This window comes from Halichoerus grypus, chromosome 6, assembly GCF_964656455.1.
Source record: "Halichoerus grypus chromosome 6, mHalGry1.hap1.1, whole genome shotgun sequence".
NCBI lineage: Eukaryota > Metazoa > Chordata > Mammalia > Carnivora > Phocidae > Halichoerus > Halichoerus grypus.
The window spans coordinates 87,071,495-87,091,542 of NC_135717.1; the positions used below are offsets into that span (position 1 = coordinate 87,071,495).

At 35.6% G+C, this 20,048-nt stretch overlaps 1 protein-coding gene across 2 annotated transcripts in view; it reads right to left on the reverse strand.

Annotated features, from left to right (window-relative positions):
- LRP6 (LDL receptor related protein 6) overlaps window positions 1–20,048 on the reverse strand; it is a 180,922-nt gene that overhangs the window by 51,958 nt on the left and 108,916 nt on the right. For both annotated transcript variants that reach the window (XM_036076228.2, XM_078075619.1), the window contains 5 exons: window positions 8,211–8,427; window positions 7,354–7,643; window positions 5,849–6,075; window positions 3,036–3,220; window positions 2,074–2,400 (listed from right to left, as the gene is read on the reverse strand). In XM_036076228.2, the coding sequence (XP_035932121.1) occupies window positions 2,074–2,400; window positions 3,036–3,220; window positions 5,849–6,075; window positions 7,354–7,643; window positions 8,211–8,427 (1,246 nt within the window). The remainder of the gene's footprint in view (window positions 1–2,073; window positions 2,401–3,035; window positions 3,221–5,848; window positions 6,076–7,353; window positions 7,644–8,210; window positions 8,428–20,048) is intronic.

Below are 20,048 nucleotides of genomic sequence, written 5' to 3' on the forward strand. Positions count from 1 at the left end.
AGCCTAAATATTTACTCTCTGGCCCTTTACAGAAAGTTTGCTGACCCAGCTCTAAACCTTCTCCCTAAGTAATCTCACCCATTTTAAATACATGGTAGCAATTCCAAAATTTATTTATCTCCAACCTCATGTCTCCCCCCTCTTCTATCCAACTACCTATTTAATGTATCTATATCAATGTCCCATAAGAAAATCAATACAAACATGCTGAAAAATAAACTTTTTATTTCATTCTGAAAACGAGCCTTCCTCTCTAGTCTTCTATCTCCTATCGACTATTCAAACCAAAAATCTACGTCATCCTTGCTCCCTCCCTCCTCTTCTTCCTCACATCCAACCCATTCACAAGTTCTGTTCACTCTAGCTTCAAAACATACGTTTAATCCACAGCTTCTCTCCATCACCACTGCCACCATCCCATCACCACTGTCAACATCCCAAGCAAGTCTACCTGATTACCACACCAGTCTAGTTGACTTCCCTGCTACCACGTCTTTTTCTCTTCAAATACTGTCTACACAGCAATCAAATCAGGTGATACCTTAATATTCAAAGCAACCTTACACAGTAGTTAGTATTATTCCCATTTACAAATGAGAAATTTAAGGCTTAAAAAATTTGTGGCTTGAGGCACCTGGGTGGCTTAGTGGGTTAAGTGTCTGCCTTCAGCTCAGGTCATGATCTCAGGGTTCTGGGATCGAGTCCTGCTTCAGGCTCCCACTCAGCGGGGAATCTGCTTCTCTCTCTCTCTCTGCCCGGCCCCCACACCCCACACATAAAACAAAATTTATGTGACTTGCTTTAGTAAAACACAAAACTAATACATGGCAAAGACTCCAAATCATTAAACTATAAACATATAGTCTTTTTCACAACTGAAGCCTGTGTCAGAACACACTGAATCCTTTCCTATGTGACTTCTTACACTTTCAGGCACAGAATAATTTCAATAGTTAATTGAATAGTTAATATTATTTTATATCATATTATTATTTGTTATATTATTTACTATAATTATACAATATACTTAAATATGTTTATATATTTATATATGATATGTAATATATATTTATATTATTTATATGTAATGTTTTCTATATTACATATTTATTATACATGTTATATATTACTAATTGAATAATTAATAGTTAATCTATTATTCTATATCAGTTTTGTTACCATTTATCCTAGTGAACCATATCCTACAATTCTCTGCCATGAATTTACTCTTTCCAATTGAATTCTCTATTTATCATATCTACCAATTAGTTCTTGTTTATCGATCAAGACATGGGCCTTCACATATACTTGAGTCATAAACCAGGTTACCCCAAGCCAACAACGTTTGTTACACACTGTGTTTTGCTGTTATTAGCACAGTGTGTGTGTGGTTATGTGTGTTTAATATGTAATATGTATTGCTAATATTTAAATATCAGAAGATATTGCAGCCAAAAAAAAAAAAAATCTGGATTCATGACTGGATGAGGAGATCTGGTAACATCAACTGGAATTAAGTAGCAACCACCCACTACATTCAGAGCATATGCTCTCTAGTTCCCCATATATTTACAACTGTTTCATACTAGGCTAAATTTACTCATACGCATTTTCCACTTGGCCTCTTATACACTTAAATTTTTTACCTTTAGTCTATTCTATGAACTTCAAAGGACAAGGAAGTTGTATTTTGAAGATTTTCTTTGCTGTACTGTTTTTACTGCTCTTCTTTTATAAAAATGAATAAATATAAATTATGTAGAGTAATGCATGTTTGACTGCCTTTCTCAATGAAGCTATGCAATTGTGCACTAAATAATTAATGCTCAAAAGTAAAAGACTTAATTTTTTTATTATATCAATTTTTCCATAACAGCAACTAGCTATCATCAAATAGTAAGTTACAAAAACTTGCATTTTTCCATCTTTAGTCTTTCTCTTTTGTTAAACAAACGATCAACTCTGGACTTCGACAACTTTTTACTCTAGAAAGAATATGAACTACACAGTGTTTTCAAAATCCTGTTTTCTCCTTGAATTCTACTTTGCTTTGGGGTGGGGAATGCAGCTTACCACTACAAGTCCTGTTGTCAGCATTAAGAGAATAGTGGGCAGGGCATCCACAAACAAAACCTCCAACTGGTACAGCCAAGCAGAGGTGGGAGCAGTGCCCATTGCTGGAAGCACACTCATTCCACCCTGCTTGTCGAGAAGAGTGAAAGACGAGGATGTCCATCACATAATCCAAATGGCCCTGAATGATGGTGCGGTTTTGGCCACTGGTTTTGTTGGCACGTTCAATGCTGCGTCGGCTCCAGTCTGTCCAGTAGATGTAATCTTGGTACTGAGTTAAGCCAAAAGGATGAGGCAAGTCATCTGCTATAACTTCACGGTTGAGTCCTATTTTCAGAAAGGCAGCAGACAGGGCAGAAGCAGAGGTATGAAACATGTGAGAGTATAAGTCTTATTGGCCAAAAGAAAAAAAAATTGTAACATATAAAATATTACATTTGTAAACAATTTAAAATAGAACAATTTAGTTAAAAGCAATTTTAAAACCAGACCAGTCCTCTGAAATCAATCCATCTGGAGTCTGACCCCATGCCTCAAACTTATATTCTTGCTATAAATCACTGAGTTTGTTTAAACTCCTACAAATGATCTATTTTGACTGCAGTCTTATTTTCTCTCCATAAGGGTCTATAAGTTGAACTTTTCTTCTTCCTTCAATAAAAAGATGGAAATGAATATACTGTATTTTACTAGTACAAAAAGTCACTTCAGGAATATCTGGGGAGTTATAAATTCCATTACAAGCCCAACAATAATGAAATTTCCACAAAATAAAGAGATGTGAATCCAAATACCTGGCCCACTATTAATAATAATAAACAGGATACAATGCCAGAGGAAGAATCTAGACACTCATATGAAGTTCTATTAATAGTACCTAACCAATGGTAGATAGCAGCCACAGATTTCTGCATAGAAAGAATAACATACTATCTGTCTGAATACAAAGAAATACAGCTTACCAAGCATATTTGAAGATTCTATTAAGTTGGTATCCAGGTCTGTCCAATAAAGCCTCCTTTTAGCATAATCAATAGTTAGGCCATTTGCCCGCCCCACATTTGGAACTAATGTAGTACGTTCACTTCCATCCATGGCCGCTCGGTCTATCTTAGGTTTTCCACCCCATTCAGTCCAATACATAAATCTAAATTCAAAACAATAGATATTTAACATTTGACTTTTGGTTATTTGGGAGAAAGGGCCATATTCGTGCATAGTAACTAAATAAAGAAAATATACTTTAAAACAAAGAATTTGACAAAACCAAATCATTGTTATAATTTTTTCAATTATTTTGGCACCCTCAACTAAATATTTTTTCTCATATCCTAAAAAGGAAGTAAGTCAGCTTTCTTTAGTCCTTCCAATGAATTTGTTCCATCCAAAACCCAGAAACTGGAAATAAACCAATCATTTCCTTACTGCTGCTCTTGCATTTATAAAACTAATATTCAAGAAGATACCAAAAAATTAAAGCTCTGTCTCAGAATCTGATTCACTTCTGAATAAAATATTTGTACATCTTTTTATATATTTCTGAACACAAGTAATTTGAGTTTTTAAATTTTTAGACTTATTTTTCAACTTATATAATCAATTCTCCCCAAAAAACAAGTTGTAGTAGTACATCAAAGGTAAAAATTAATAGCCTTTAAATGAAGTTAAAAAGCAAAGTTTGAAATGTATTTGGTCACACAGTGCAAGGGAACATAATATATGTATAAGAGTGAGGAATCACCCTTTATCGTGTCAGCTGGGCAGTGACACTACGACTATAATCCCTGTGAAATTTTAGAATACTCTCTTGCTTTTGTTTTATTTTTTCAAGTTTTTCACATTAACCTTAGAGCACCCCACAGTATAGGCTTTTTACAGATGTAAAAAAGTTCTACAGAGGCTAAAGCAATAAAAGAAATGTGAATGATCTAATTTCTTCAACTCAGTCACATGGCAGAGCGAGAACTAGAACCTAATCCTTAGCTAAATGCCTTTTCAAGTAAACTAGTGGGGTGCTAGTTCTGAGACATTCTGAGGACTGGGACTCAGACTAGGAAAGCACTCCATATGCCACCTCTCATCAAATACCTGAGGATACACTCACTCCTCAGCCTGTCAGCTGATGGCTGACTTGACAGCAACACATGAACATGCTTTTCTGAAAATTAAAGTTAGTCCTGGGCTTTGTTTGTATTTGCACTTGTCAGCTGACAGGCACATGAACACAAGAAGCAAGGAGAAACGACTGTGAGAGAAATGTCACGGTTGCCAGCAGCCACATAAACTAGCATCCTTAGTCCCAGCTATTAAATCTGTCTGTCTGGTAACTAATGCTTAGAGTGAAGATCACCATAATCCAACCACAACATGTCAGCACAGAGAACTTTCTTTGCTATGGCCTTCTAACAAGATGGTAACTAGCTAATAATGCAATTAATGTGATTTCAAGGAAACTATTTTTAATTACATATATGGTAAATATGCTTATATGTTCAAACTGTTAACTTCTGCTTTTAAAAATGGAATTACTGGGGGGCGCCTGGGTGGCTCAGTCATTAAGCGTCTGCCTTTGGCTCAGGTCGTGATCCCAGGGTCCTGGGATCGAGCCCCACATCGGGCTCCCTGCTCCGCGGGAGGACTGCTTCTCCCTCTCCCACTCTCCCTGCTTGTGTTCCCTCTCTCGCTGTGTCTCTCTCTGTCAAATAAATAAATAAAATCTTTAAAAAAATAAAATAAATAAAATAAAATAAAAGTGGAATTACTGGGACACCTGGTTGGCTCGGTCGGTTAAGCTTCTGCCTTCGGCTCAGGTCATGATCCCAGGTCCTGGGATCGAGTCCCACATCGGGCTCCTTGCTCAGCAGGAAGCCTGCTTCTCCCTCTGCCTGCCACTCCCCCTGCTTGTGCGCGCTCTCTCTCTCTCACAAATAAATAAATAAAACCTTTTAAAAAATAAATAAATAAATAAAAGAATTATTCTTCAAATTCCAGATTTCTTAGCTGTTGGCTTTAAAACTTGCTAATTCATGTAAGAGGATCACCTATCCTTGAAAAACATAACATGTTGTAAATAAACAACTTACTATTTATTGAAAAGTTTACTATTTAATATCAAAGTTCTCTAAGCTTATAACAGTGATCAAGCTAATTGTCCATTTTGAATTAATGACTATTCTAAAATGGAGCTTTTTAAAATGCAACTATTTCTTAGTACATGGCATTATTTCAGTGGGTTTTGGAATCTGGTTTAACTTGAGAGAGGGTGCAAGCAAATGCAACTTGATACCTTTAAAAAGGCGTTTATTAGCATGTAAGTATGATTGGTAATATTTAAATACTAATCCATTGCACTAATCTTTCTCTACCTAATGTTAGTAATGACAAGAGCAAAATTTAGCGAACTTATTCTAAATCACTGAAATCTCAACTAATGGGCTTTAAATATTTTATTTGAGAGAGAGAGAGTGCGAGCAAAAGTGCAAGCAGTGGAAGAGGGAGAGAGAGAATCTCAAGCAGACTCCATGCTGAGCACAGAGCCCAAAGCGGGGCTCGATCTAACGACCCTGAGATTATGACCTGAGCCGAAATCAAGAGTCAGATGCTTAAGCAACTGAGCCACCCAGACACCCCTCAACTAAAGGGTTTTAAAATAAAGCCTACTTATGGTTTAGTTATAAGATTCCTAATCAGCACTACTTAATATATCAAAAATACAATCCATAATTAGGTTATGTGCAACATAGTTGCAAAGAACGCATACATAAAAGTTGTTTACCCTTCAGCAGGGTCCAATGCAAGAGCTCTGGGACTATCTAAGTCTTTCCACACCAAAACCTGTCGGTGCTGCCCATCCAACTTTGACACTTCAATTCGATTCGTTCCTGTGTCTGCCCAGTACAAGTTCTTCCCAAGCCAGTCTACTGCCATGCCTTCTGGATAATCTAAGCCAAATTCTACCACGTGTTCCAGCGCACTGCCATTCATAAAGGCTCTGCTGATGGTCTGCAAAAATAAGATTAACAACAAAATCACACGGCTTAAGTACAAAACACTATCCAGAAAGAATGTTTGTTTTGGTTTTTGTTGGGTGGGAGGATCCAGAAGAGCCAGGGCATAGTTTCTTAATACAAGTCACATATTTTACAAGCACAGAAAAAACCTGATGTCAATCTCTAATAAATGCAACTGTGCCCTCAAGTTTTATTATCAAGCCAGGGAGAAATTTTTATAATTCTTAAGGACCAAAAACTTATTCTAGTAAGACAGTAGAATGACTTTGCTTAGTAATCAAGTGAAAAAGATATGATCAGAATGTTGTAGACTCATAACTGGTAGTCAGCTTCCTGAAGGTTCCTGAGAGTATGCCATGTCATTGTGTCAATCTGAAAAGATCTCAACAACCTTATACATTATAAAATGTATATAACCATTATCACATTATTACCACTGTAATTCTGAATCCCCCAAAATTTAAAATCATAATTCAAGCTATTAATAATAGCTGCTACTTCTTGGCAAGCACTACCTTAAGTACTTTGTACACATATTTTCTCATTTAATCCTCAAAATAGCCCTGCAAGATAGGCATTATCTCTATTTTCAAGATGAGGAAATTTAGAAGGCCATACAATACAAGCCAAAATACATTTACTTACTTTATTCATTCACTCAATTAATAGATTTTACTGAACATCATTAGAAAATTCAACTCTGGCTCCAAAACTCCATGATTTTTGTCTATTAAACAAATTTTACACAAGTTATCTGAAATAAGCCCAAAGCTATCTAGAAGAAGGAAAGATGATTCTCCAGATTTTCTGGTCAGGAGCTCCTCCTTGTTATTGACTCAGTATGTTTTTCAGTATTTATTTTAAGAAAAAGAAAATAAAGGTATACTCTAACTCTGGAGTTTTCTACCTCAGCCAGACTACAAAATTTTGTTTAAAATAAATTAAGAGTCAAGCTTCTATAAGCCATTTATATAACTGCTTACTCTTTACTTGTAGAAAATGTCACTCATTATCCTCATATGGAACAAAGTAGAGGAAGTTTATGTCTTGCAGATTTAGAACACTCAAGCAAAGTATCTTGTATTTTAAAAAAAGCACTTAATTAAATACTGAATGGACCTTCCCCTTGACTTCCTTTAAAAAGTTATGGGCTTTTGTTGAATTCTGCCTACTAAGCAATGAGAGAGAGTGATCATGGTATGAAGACTCAGACATTTTAAAGCTCTCCCTTCTAGTCTTCAGTTGTAACATTCCAATTCTTTTGGCTAACCTTGAGTGATATATCCGTCCAGTAAATGCGGTTGTCTGTTACATCAAAATCCAAAGCAGAAGCTTCTTTGACACCAGTGAGAGGAATGGCCACATTATTATTGTTAGTTTCCAAAGAAATTCGCCGGATATCTGCTCTCCGTGAAAACAAAAGGAAAGCCTCTGGGACAATGCAGGTCTTCATGTCACTGATGAGTTCAAAGCCTATGGGGCAGGCACAGCGGAGGCCCTGAGGCCTATAGAGGCAAAGATGACTACATCCCCCATTTTCCTCAGCGCAGGGGTTGGAACCTAAAAGGTGTATTAATTATAAAAGGGCACAGAAGGACAAACACATTGACACAATCAACATATTTTCACTTGAAAATGACTAGGCATGTGATTCACAAAGACATGATTATATCTGCTCCCAACTATACTTTCAATTCTAATCTCACATAAATAACCACTATGAAATTAATAGGGAATAAAAAGCCAGGCAGTGGTGCAGGCCTGTAGTCCCACCTACTCGGGAGGCTGAGGCAGAAGGAACACCTGAGCCCAGGAGTTCTGAGTTGCAGTGCATGCACTATGTTAGTCAGCTGTCCACAAGAAGTTAGCATCAATATGGTGAGCCCCTGGGATGCCACCAGACTGACTAAGGACCAGCGCACGGGCCCAGGTCAGAAATGGGCCTATGCACTCCACTGAATACTAAGCCTACATTAAAAGGCCTACTCCTGGTTAAAAAAGAATTAATGGATGATTTCTATATTCCCATAAAACATCAACAATTTACAGTGCTGCTGTACAAGCCACTATCTCTGTATTTTTCTCATTCTTGGTTTCCATCTCTGAGGGAATTTGGGAATTACTTACCAATGATTCGATGAACGTTTGTGGCCTTTAGGCCCATGAGGTCAGGAAGCTGATCTATGATGATTTCCCTCTCTGCACTTCGTTTGTGTACTCTTTCGATGCTACGCCTCTGCCAGTCAGTCCAGTAAACATAGTCACCCAACAAAGTAAACCCAAATATGTGAGGAATTTTGTCTTCCACTAGTACTCGTCTCCCAGTGCCATCAGTATTCATAACCTTCAAGTTTAAGTTTAAAGACAAGAGGTAAAGATGTGTACTTATTCTTCAAATGCATATAAAAATAACAAATCCAACTGCCTTTGTATCAACACTGAGAAGTGTCATCTTGGTTATTCCTATTACAAAGCTTTCTTTCACAAAAGGACAACATGCTAATTTAACAAGAATGATTTCAAATACTTAGTATACAAGCTCATATTTTATCTCTATTTCTCCAATCTCTTACTACCCTTCCTTCTAAAAATTCTGGCAATATTAGCTTAGTATGTATCTCTTCTATTAAGTGACTATGTAAAAAATTAAAACTACAATATCATTACCTTAAACTTGCTTGTACATTTGTTTTTATTATAATGTACCTTCGTACACATTATTTTATTACATATTTTGTTTTATAACATATTTTTTAATTCCTGAGAGTTTTGTCTTTTTTACACTGAAGGAAAGTGAGATTCATATAAGATCACACAGCTTGGAAACATAGTTATTATCTTTTTTAGGACTCCTTCCACTTACTATATTGCTTATTTCATTGTTTTCGTTTAAAATTTTTTTGAAAGCCCACAGATAAAAGGGCTCTCAATAAATCTCTCAGTCTCCTATGATCATAACTGTAAATGTATCTGGAGTTTATAACACTCTCTGCAACTAAGTTTCAAGTAACTAGGATGTACCTACGCTTTCCAACTATGTAGCAACATTATTAAATTCATTCTGACACTCTCATTATAAAGGTCAGCGATTTCCCTGGAAGTGGCAAAGGCTTTTCTGTCCCTGACATTCCAGCAACATGTACTAATCTTCTGTTCTAAAAGACGGAGTAAGTCTTCTAAAGCACCAATACAAGTCCCCAACTGAGACCATTTCTACCATTAAAGTGGCCTGTGTGCCAGGCGAAGTGGCTTTCAGAAATGTTATTCTGGTACTAAAAACAAGTACATGCAAACAATGTCTGCCCCACACCCTCCTAAAAACAGTATCACAATCTTTTATGCAAGTATGAATTTTTTAATCCATAAAATTAGTAGGAAATAGTCCATGTAAGTCAATACTGTGAGCGCCTAAATGGAATGACAACCAGATGTTATCTTTATATCTCTCTCTAAAATTTTAAAATTTTTGCTGACCTTCCAAGAACAGCCAAACTTGAAAACAAAGTACTTAAAAATTGAGTGAGCAAAACTGTGCTATATCCCTGTATTTTCACTTGCATACATCAATAAATATTTCAGTTATATCTGATAGAAGAGATTATATTAACTGAATGTTTATCTGTTCGTATCAGATACAACAGGACTTCCATTAAGCCAGCTGTATAATCTGTATTTAAAAGAATAAACACTCTTCCAATTCCTACATTAACTGTTTTAAAGTTAATAATCTCTCCTTAATTTGAGACACGAGTCTAGATTTTTTACATTCATATTTTCTTGCAACAGATCATTCCTGGACATACTTTATGTCTATGTTATATCTTAAAATTACTTTGGTATTTAAGAGTAAAAGTACTAAGCAGAGAAAAAGGGTCAATAATTTATTTACATATCTAACCAGAATGTGACTTCTAGAATAGCAGGAACCTAATTCATCCATTTATGTGCCAACCACTTTTTTTTTTTTTTTTTAAGATTTCATTTATTTGACAGAGAGATAGAGAGCACAAGTAGGCAGAGAGGCAGGCAGAGGGAGAGGGAGAGGGAGAAGCAGGCTTCCCGCCGAGCAGGGAGCCCGATGCTGGGCTCGATCCCAGGACCCTGGGATCACGACCTGAGCCGAAGGCAGACGCTTAACCACTGAGCCACCCAGGTGCCCCTGTGCCGACCACTTCTATTAGTCTGACAAAGAACTCAACAAATATTTGTTAAATAATTTCTAAAAGGAGATAATTTCCTTAGACACTCACGAAACCTCCCTAAAAATGGAAAAGAAAATTTATGTAACAGTTCTTATCCTTAGATCCTACAGCTTAGCCGTTTGAATGAACGGTATTCTTGTCCAAATTTTAAATCCATGTAAAAATTTTAAACCGATGTTAAAAAAAAAACAAACAAAACAAAAACCCACAGTACTCCTTATTTTTGGAAAATGAATACATTTCTGATCCCTCCTAAAAGCAGAGCTCCAAGAAAGAATTTCTGGCCCCACTGTATTACTGCCTGGAAACTGTGATCAGAGTGAAAATCTTTCCTTTATTAGACATACAACAGAAACATCTTTATTTTAGTAGGGAAAGTTTAGTTTTTAAAACTCTGTATTTTTACCCGCATCCTAATACAGAGATTATTTCTTGACCTCCAGCCTCTTCCTCTAACCCCCTTATAAGAACTTCCTCTCAATACTACTTCCTTCCTTCCCAGGATCTTCAGTATCTCCCTCTCCGTAGGGTCCTTTTTTCTGCCTTTATCACAACACAATTTCTCTCAACTTAGAGAAACACAGTTTAAAAGTTGAATGATTCTGTTTTTACTGCCATATTCTTTGAATGTGATCTGTAACAGCTGCCTCCACCTCTTATCACTACTCATTCCCTTAACTCTCTACCACGGACTTCCAATCTATGACTCAGATGAAATAAATCTACTGAAAATGGTCAATGATACTTCCTTGCTTTTCTCAGTTCTTGTGCTCTTTTGCTTTTTTTTTTTTTTTTAAACATTTGATACTCTTAACCACCATCCAAATGCACTGGATTTTCATGGCACCATGTGACCTTATCTCTTTATCTATAGCCAGGATAGCTTTTTATCTCTTCATTTTACTGGTTCCCCTTCCTTCTTCAAACCTGGATGGATATTTTCCAAGGCTTCCTGAGTTCTTTGCAAACCACCCTTTAAAGCCTATCAGATCAGGGTGCCTGGGTAGCTCAGTTGGTTACGCATCTGCCTTCGGCTCGGATCATGATCCCGGGGTCTTGGGATTGAGCACTACGTCGGGCTCCCAGCTCAGTGGGGAGCCTACTTCTCCCTCTCCCCCCTGCTCTGCTCTCTCTCTCTCTGATTAAAAAAATAAAGCCTATCAAATTTTATAGCTTCTACTATTATCTTATGTAAAAAAATAAGAAATATGTAAAGTTCTAATCTAAGGTCTCATCAGTTTCTACTGCAGTTATTTCCAACTGCATCTCCTGGAAATGTACTGCTACCTCATCTAAAATGTCATATACTTAACAGTGAACTTCTGTTCTCTATTAGGGGGAGTTCATCATTCCATCAGAGAGTGTCTAACACACAGTGCTAAGTTTTATGCATTGTAACACTCTAAAATACTACTTTCTTACAAGCTTATGATATATTAAAACATGTCTGACTTGATTTTATTCCTAGTTTAGTATTATCTTAAATAATTATTCTGCATTATCTTACATTTAATAAATTTACACCAATTTTGCTGTACTATGCCCAAATACTGGCCTTCCTATTAAAATTTACTTGCTGATCTAAAGGCTACACTAAATGCCTAATATTGAACTTCTTTATAAAAACAGAATTTAAATTCTCCCCCCAAAACGTCATAGGATCAACCAACTCTTTCTCCTTTCAGTTGTTTCAGCCTGCAACGTTTCTGTTTGTTCATTTTGATAAATGAACAACTTAAAAGATGGCAGCTTAAGTATGAATTTGGATAATGGGCAAAGAATGAAACTGAAAATCACAGTGAGAAAAGTAACAAAAGCACAATTCCAAAAGATCCTTTTAGTTTACACAATTAAGCATCTTCTATTTAGCAGTTACTCTCTATGCTTCTGCTCTCTACAAATCTCTAATCATTAGCAAACAATGTTTTGGCACAACCAGTCTGAGATTTCAAATATAAGCTCTATCATTCACTAGGTACCCTTAGGCAATTTCTCACAAGTAAAACAGGAAGAGAACTTACATCGCTAAATTATTTAAGGATTAAAGAAAATAATATTAAATATATAGAATAGTATTGGGTATGTAGATGCTCAGCAAATGTTAGTTCTTGCCCTTTAAAATTATTTTAATAAAATGCTTTAGTCCCTTAAGGTAATATAGCTATGTTTAAATGGCTGTAATGTATAAATTTATTAAAATGTAGTATTTCAAAATAAAAACTGATACATTAATATAAAAGAATATGTGGAAATAAAACACCAAAACAACCACACACTGTTAAACTGAAGAATAAAAACAATACAGACCCTTTCTATGTCCTGGCAACTAGTGGAAAATTTCAGGGCTGCAGCCTTATTCCCATTTCCAACCCCCAATCGTATTGTTTGGCTTATGCTACTTAGATATATGTTAACTAAAACAGTAAATAAAAAGGAGCTAACAATTTGGTAATTAGATCACATATACTTTTGCTGCGGTACCAGATCCTCACTCCACTCCCCCAGTCCAAAATCAAACACTGACAAACATATCTAATGAATGCAAATCATCATGAAAGACATCATGATGAATGCTCAGAAGTTTATAAGAGGGCCTCTTCTAGCAAAGGGATTACAATTTAGTTGAGGAGGTAAACTACATTTACATTAAAATCATACACATATACCCCTCTCTGGCCTGTAGCTTATCAGGAAAAAGTGTAGGAAATAGTAGGAGCTCAAATCCATCTTGAAGAATTAGAAGAATTCTGACAAAGAGAAAGAGAAAAGGATTTTCCAGAATATAAAAGAAATAACACATGTTAAGACACAGTCAAAGATGCCTTGTGCGACTGACTTTGAAAGAAAGGCGTTGAGGCAGAAAGAAGACAAAAGGGACTCAAAGGAGACAACATTAGGCAGATACCATCCTATGGCAGGTATGAAATTCCAGGATGAGAACTATAGAAAACAAGATACTTCTGAGCACTTAAAGGAGGGTGACATGACAAAATTCTATTTCAGGAAGACCTCATTTACCTCTGGTCACTGTGTTCTGACTCTGCTAATAATAAACATCTTCAATACAGAATTATGGGTAATAAAATATTTTCATTTACTGTGGGATGGTAACGGAGGTCCAAAATCTCTTATCTGAAAGCCTTAAGGCCAGCCGTATTTCCAAATTCAGATTTTTTATGGTATTTAGAAAGGTGAACACAATGCACATAGCACATCACCTCTGCCTGGGTCCAGGGCAGCACTTGTTGCCAAACACATTAATATTTTGTGCAGCAAAACATACACATATTCCCATAAAGGGGGATAAATGAAGACTCCAGATAGTCTTACATTGCTTCAAGTCAGGTTTTCCACCAAATGAATTAGCAGAAATAACTTGGTTTTGAGAGCTTTTTCATTTTAGAATTACACATAAAGGATTATAGATTAGAAATGCTTTGGTCTAGGCCCTTGTCAAAACTGGTGTTTGGATCAGTGTTAATGCTACTCTAAGTGCAAGCCAGGGTCTCAGGAAAAAGAAAAAAGAGCAAAGGACATATTAAAAATAAAAGGTTTTTAGCAACATCTGTCAAACAACAACAAATGGTAATAAAGATCTTACAAAGATCTTTAGATTAGCACAGTGGCCAGGAACTCAAATACAGTTCCCTAAAAGCCACTACTAAGGATTTTGTAGCTTTACCTACTAGAGCATTAGTCCCTTTTAGCTAATCCTTCTTCTTTCACTTTAAAAGCAAAAACCAGAAGTCTTCCCCCGCCCCCGCCCCAGGTGGAAGGGAGTAAATAAAGTGCACATTAAAGCTAGATATATCACATCTACTTCCAATTAAACAATGTAATTAAGATGTGCTAAAGATTTTTTAATGTAATTTTATAAGCACACTGTTTCCCTTAATTCCCTATCTTCCTGTTTTTGTCTGTTGTAGTTTTTACAGCAGGGTCAAGTCTAGAACAGTGCTGCCCAAGAGAAATATTTAAGCCCCAAATGTGAGTCATGTGTGTAATTTTAAATTTTCTAGTAGCCAGATTTTAAAAAGGAAAAAGGAACACGTAAAATTAATTTTAATACTGTATATACTGTATTTTATCTAATCCAATATATCCAAAATATTTTTATTTCATGTAATCAATACTTAAAAATTTATTAATGAGACTTCTATGTTTGTTTTCATACTAGGCCTTCTTAGTATGTATTTTACACTTCAAGCATCTCTAGTTAAGAGTAGCCACTTTCTGAGTGCTCCAGAGCTATGTGTGGCCACTGGCTACCATAATGGACTGTGTAGGATGAGAATTTCATGGCGGTGACTACACAGCCTACAACAAAATTAACGTACTCCTTTAGATTACATCTCTGTCCCCTCTCACACCTGCTGTGACAAGGCTGCCCTATACCCTTCAGGCTCAGTAAAGCCACAAAAACAATTAAGTGTCTTCCATTTGGTCTTTCCTCCCTCTTCAGCTATACTATACTTAATTCTAATACAGGTTAAAATTATTTTTAAAAAATGATTTCCAATGGGAAAAAATTAATAATGCTTTTTTTCAGCTTTTATCACATTTGAAAGTTTAAATTTCAACACTAGCTGAGACTTATAAGAACAAGGACAAAGGCATGATTCTTTCATTTCTTTTAGGTTATCCCAACATTACAACCACAGTTATATTAATAGATAATCCATACCTGCCATCTCCTTGGCTCTCCCACTAAGAGAATATTCTAGATTGACCATGTACTAATAATGGTTAAAGCTGATGGTTCATGAGAATCTTTACTCTGCTTTACTGTATGTCTGAAATTTTTCATAATTAAAAAAAAGGGGGGGAGGAAAGATAAGGTGCAAGTCCAAGGGCACCTGAATAATAATAATAATAATAGCTGTCATTAACAAATGCTGTTATTTTTGTTGTTATGATGTGGAAAGCAATTATAAGAATCCTCTGAAGAGATCAAGGGATCAACAACTTAAAAAATGTGATTGTGAGACTTTACATCTAAAGAACCATATATTTCCCTTTATACAGAGTCCAATGATTACTTTCTGAACTCTGATTTCCTCCCATTACTTTATAGCAGTGACACTTCTATTAGAAAATGGCTTTTCCCCTAAATATTTCTCTTTTACCAGCCACACAATCTCTACTGGGCAGAAGCAACACAGTGAAAAAGAACACACTGCTTTGTCTCAAAGAAAAGCACTATTACATTTCTCATATCCAACAAGTAACAGTTTTGGACAGGTTACTAGGTTTGTAAATATGGTTTTAAGCCCCTTATGTTTAAAATAACAACACAAATCCTGGTTAAAGCTTGCTTGTACATTCTGAACCCAGAACAAATGAACCATTTTAAGCGATTCCAAAAGATTACCCTTATGCTTTAAAAGTTGAGCCAACACTAATTAAATCTTCTGGCAGCTTTTTTTTTTTTTTTTTTTTTTTTTTTTTTTTTTTTTTTTTTTAAAGATTTTATTTATTTATTTGACAGAGAGAGAGACACAGCGAGAGAGGGAACACAAGCAGGGGGAGTGGGAGAGGGAGAAGCAGGCTTCCCGCAGAGCAGGGAGCCCAATGCGGGGCTCGATCCCAGGACCTGGAATCATGACCTGAGCCGAAGGCAGACGCTTAACGACTGAGCCACCCAGGCGCCCCTCTTCTGGCAGCTTTTGAGGGTGTGCTTCGCTGTATTACCTCAGAGTGGTTTAATTAGTTAAACTGAAATTGGGCTTCTGTCACTTCTAAAATCTACCTCCAAATCTGAACCAGAGTCTCCAGTGGTTTCAACTGCTTCAACCACATTGTGGTAGGGATTTAACTATTCTGAGGCATTCCCAAATATTACAAACCACACTGAGAATATAGGCTACAACAGGAAACAGATGTGGGTTAACCAGAATATCTCCACAGAAAGGAGGTAATAGCAAACCTTCTATAGATATCACATTTGGTTTTTTGAGCAGTTTCATCAGCTTATTAAATGTCAAGACAGGATTACCCATGAAATTTTGGAATGCAGCCAGGCTACTACCGAAGTTGTTGCTATGCAACTTCACTTGACTAGACACGTTCAAGAAAGAGATGACAACAGGACAACCAGGCACCTATCATAAAATGAGCTAGAGTGGGAATACTATGACATTCTAATTATGCTCACAATGAACCATTCCTCTCTAATGTTCCAGCTAATATCCAAAACAAATAGTGAATTAATATTTATATATAAAGAGACAATAGAGCTCATTGGAGGCTGACTGATAATAGGGTATAAAATATAATTTCACAAAAATGGTATTTTTAAAAATGGAATATACATCCATAGAAAGAACAGCTCAATCATGCAGGATCTCACTGGGGTGACAAGTAAAGAGAAATGCTTTGGAACTGGCAGGGGAAGTAAAGAGATGCCATGCACCTGTGTAAAAGAGCATAAGGGCAATCACAGTCCTGCATTTACAACCTTTTAACCTAGGTTCAAGTAAATACAAGTGATTTTTAATGTGAAAAGAGAAATATCATAGTTTCATTGGGCAGTTTTATTTTTTCAAGGAGTCATGCTTAGAGCATTAAACAACTGCAGTTACTATGCTCTTTTACAGATAGAGCTAAGAATTGCTACTGTGACCAAAGCTTTCTAAAACCAAAATTACTCAGGAAAACTAGAAAATTAACAGATTTTCAGTTCAAGGCATCATGATGAATACAACACCACCTTGGTCAATTATATTCAACTGCTTCATGAGACACTTCTCAGAGTGCCACTGTCCTAGGGCCTTCAAAAAACTCTAATGCAGGAAACATGTTAACAAGGGAAAACTGCTCTCTTTCCTTTCATTCTCTTCAAGCACAACTAAAATAAAGTTTATTTGGAGTCTGAGTAGAAATAATAATCAACACCTTATTATTGAAAGGCAAAGTACTCCAGTACCAGTGAGTATGCCTTATGTTCAGATATTGGTTTTATTTATTTATTTTTATTTTTTAAAGACTTTTTTTTAACATAATCTCTCCACCCAATGTGGGGCTCGACCTCACGACCCTGATCCAGCCAGGCACTCCCCAGATATTGATTTTTAAATACTATTCTTCAGGAGTGCCTGAGTGGCTCAGATGGTTGAGCGTCTGCCTTTGGTTCAGGTCATGATCTCCAGGTCCTGGGATCGAGCCCCTCATCAGGCTCCCTGCTCAGCAGGGAGTCTGCTTCTCCCTCTCCCTCTGCCTCTCCCCCTGCTTGTGCTCTCTCTAAGGGATAAATAAAATCTTAAAAAAAAAATACTATTCTTCATTAAACAGAACTATGGCTCCTTAGAGTAATAGTTAATTCCAGGGCTGAGGCAAGATAAATGTAAGATAAAGCTGAATATATTGTTGTTCCAGAAAGTGCTTTAAAATAATGGAGGTTCCTTGAAATATAGAATCACCACATGATCCAGCAATCCCACTTCTGGGTATATATCTAAAAGAACTGAAAATGGGATCTCAAAGAGATATTTATTTGCACATCCATGTTCACTGCAGCATTATTCATAATAGCCAAAAGGTGGAACCAACCTAAATATCCACTGATGGATGAATGGATAAAGAAAATGTGGTGCATACATAAAATAAAATATTATTCAGCCTTTAAGAAGAGAATCTTGTTATATGCTACAAAATGGAGGAACTATGAGGATGTTACGCTAAGTGAAATAACCCAGCAACAAAAAGATAATACTGTATGATTCCACTTTAGGTATCTAAAGAAGTCAAAATCTTAGAAACAAAGTAAAATGGTGGTCGCCGGGGCAGGGAGAAAAAGGAAGTTGTCTGACAGAATTTCAGTTTTGCAAGATGAAAAAGTTCTAGAGATTTTATTGCACAACATGCATATAATTAACACTACTCTACTCTCTGCTTAAAAATGGTTATGATAGTAGATTTTATGTTATGTGTTTTTTTTAACCAGTGAAAAGGTCACAGGAATCAAGTTGAAGGGGCTACTAATGCCAATTCTGGGACAATTTTTGCAACAATACAATAATAATGGAATATAACCTTATAATATTCTACAATTTCATAGAATAAATACCCATGGTTCCATATTAATATACATATGAAAAACTGAATAGAGGAGAGGGAACAGCTCTTCCTTACAGGAAAATTCCAATTAATAAATATAATAGGCATAATGGAAATCATATCAATGTTAATTTCCTGGTGTTGATAATTGTTCTGTAAGTATGTAAAATGAAACTGGCTGAGAGATCTATTATTGTAAATTTTTTGTAAGTCTGAAATTATCTCAAAATGAATAGTCTAAAAAAAGAGGCAACATAGCAAACACAGAAAGTACTGTATTAGGAATCAGGAAATTGGAATTCATTCTTTTTTTTTCCTAAATAGAAAGTTCTATGACCTTAGGCAAATAAAAGAAACAAACTAAGCAAAAAGCGCCAAAGAATGCTGAATTTTAGGAAGAGAAACCTAGGGCAGAAGGAACTAATGTTTCTGTGAGCATTATATCTAGAAACCATAGCTAATTTTATGAGAACTAAAACCAGTTTTTTTATGCAAAAACAGTTTTGAAAACCCATGAAACATTGTTTACTTACTATCTTGAGACTAATGAAATCTATTATGGCATAGGAGGGGTTTTTTCATATTTTAAGAATAACACTGTAGCTAAAACATAAAAGCAATATTACAAATCTCAACCAAATATAAAAGCCAAGGCATTAGTCAACCCAAAATCAAAAATAAATGAACAAAAACAAAAAACTCTGAATAGGGGTGATATTAATTACATAAAGCCTCTAATTTCACTCCTACTCAGAAACTCTAGAAGCCTGGAAAATTTCAGAAGCTCATAATTATAAATGAAATACTAAACAAATACCAGTCTACTGAAAATCTCACTACAACCAAAGGAATTCTAATCCTCTCCAAGATTTAGTTATTTCAGATCAAATCTAACAAAAAAAAATAATAGTACAATGAATGAATGAATGGGAAATCTACGCGTTCAACAAAAAAATTATAGAACCTGCATTGTAATATTCTTAGAAGGTCTAAATTTTTAAATTGTAAACTACACTTAAAGTGCAAAAAAAATGGAGAAGCCTTTCTTCATTATGGGTAACTTTAGGAATAACTATTACACAGAATCTTCATATAGCTGGTGATAATTTTAAATTTAAGTAGGAAGTTAAAAATACTTGTCACTTTTAACTGCTCAGTGTTTTGCGAAGTCCCTCCCAAGAAGTCCCAAAATTGTGGTCCTTGCAAATTTTGACTGCCTACCCTTTCCAAACTCTCTAAAAACAGTAAAAATAAAATCTCTATGACCCCTGTAAAAGTATAATAGTTTCCCACCTATAGAGTAATAACCTCCTGAAAAATAATGTTTTACATGAACTCCTTTAGTAAAAACATTTACATGCTTGGCTAATTTCAAACAACGGCTTTAAACATTTATTTAAACCTCCCAAGCATATTAATAATGGAATAGCTTGTATACAGGTCAATACAAAATATAAACAAATATTACAAGGAGAAGTTGCTTTCAGTAAAATTGAGTTACTAAAGATTTTGAACCCCCAACAGGCAAGTTTTCTTTAGTTAATAGGGATTCAATGCACCGTAGATAAGGAAAAATTTAAAGAAAAAAGAAAATATTCATGTCATCTGAATATAAATTTCCTTTAAGCAACTCTCCCAAGGCAAATGTATTATCTGTTCTTAATCTAAAATAACGCAGTTAGTACAAAAAAACACCAGAAAATGTTAT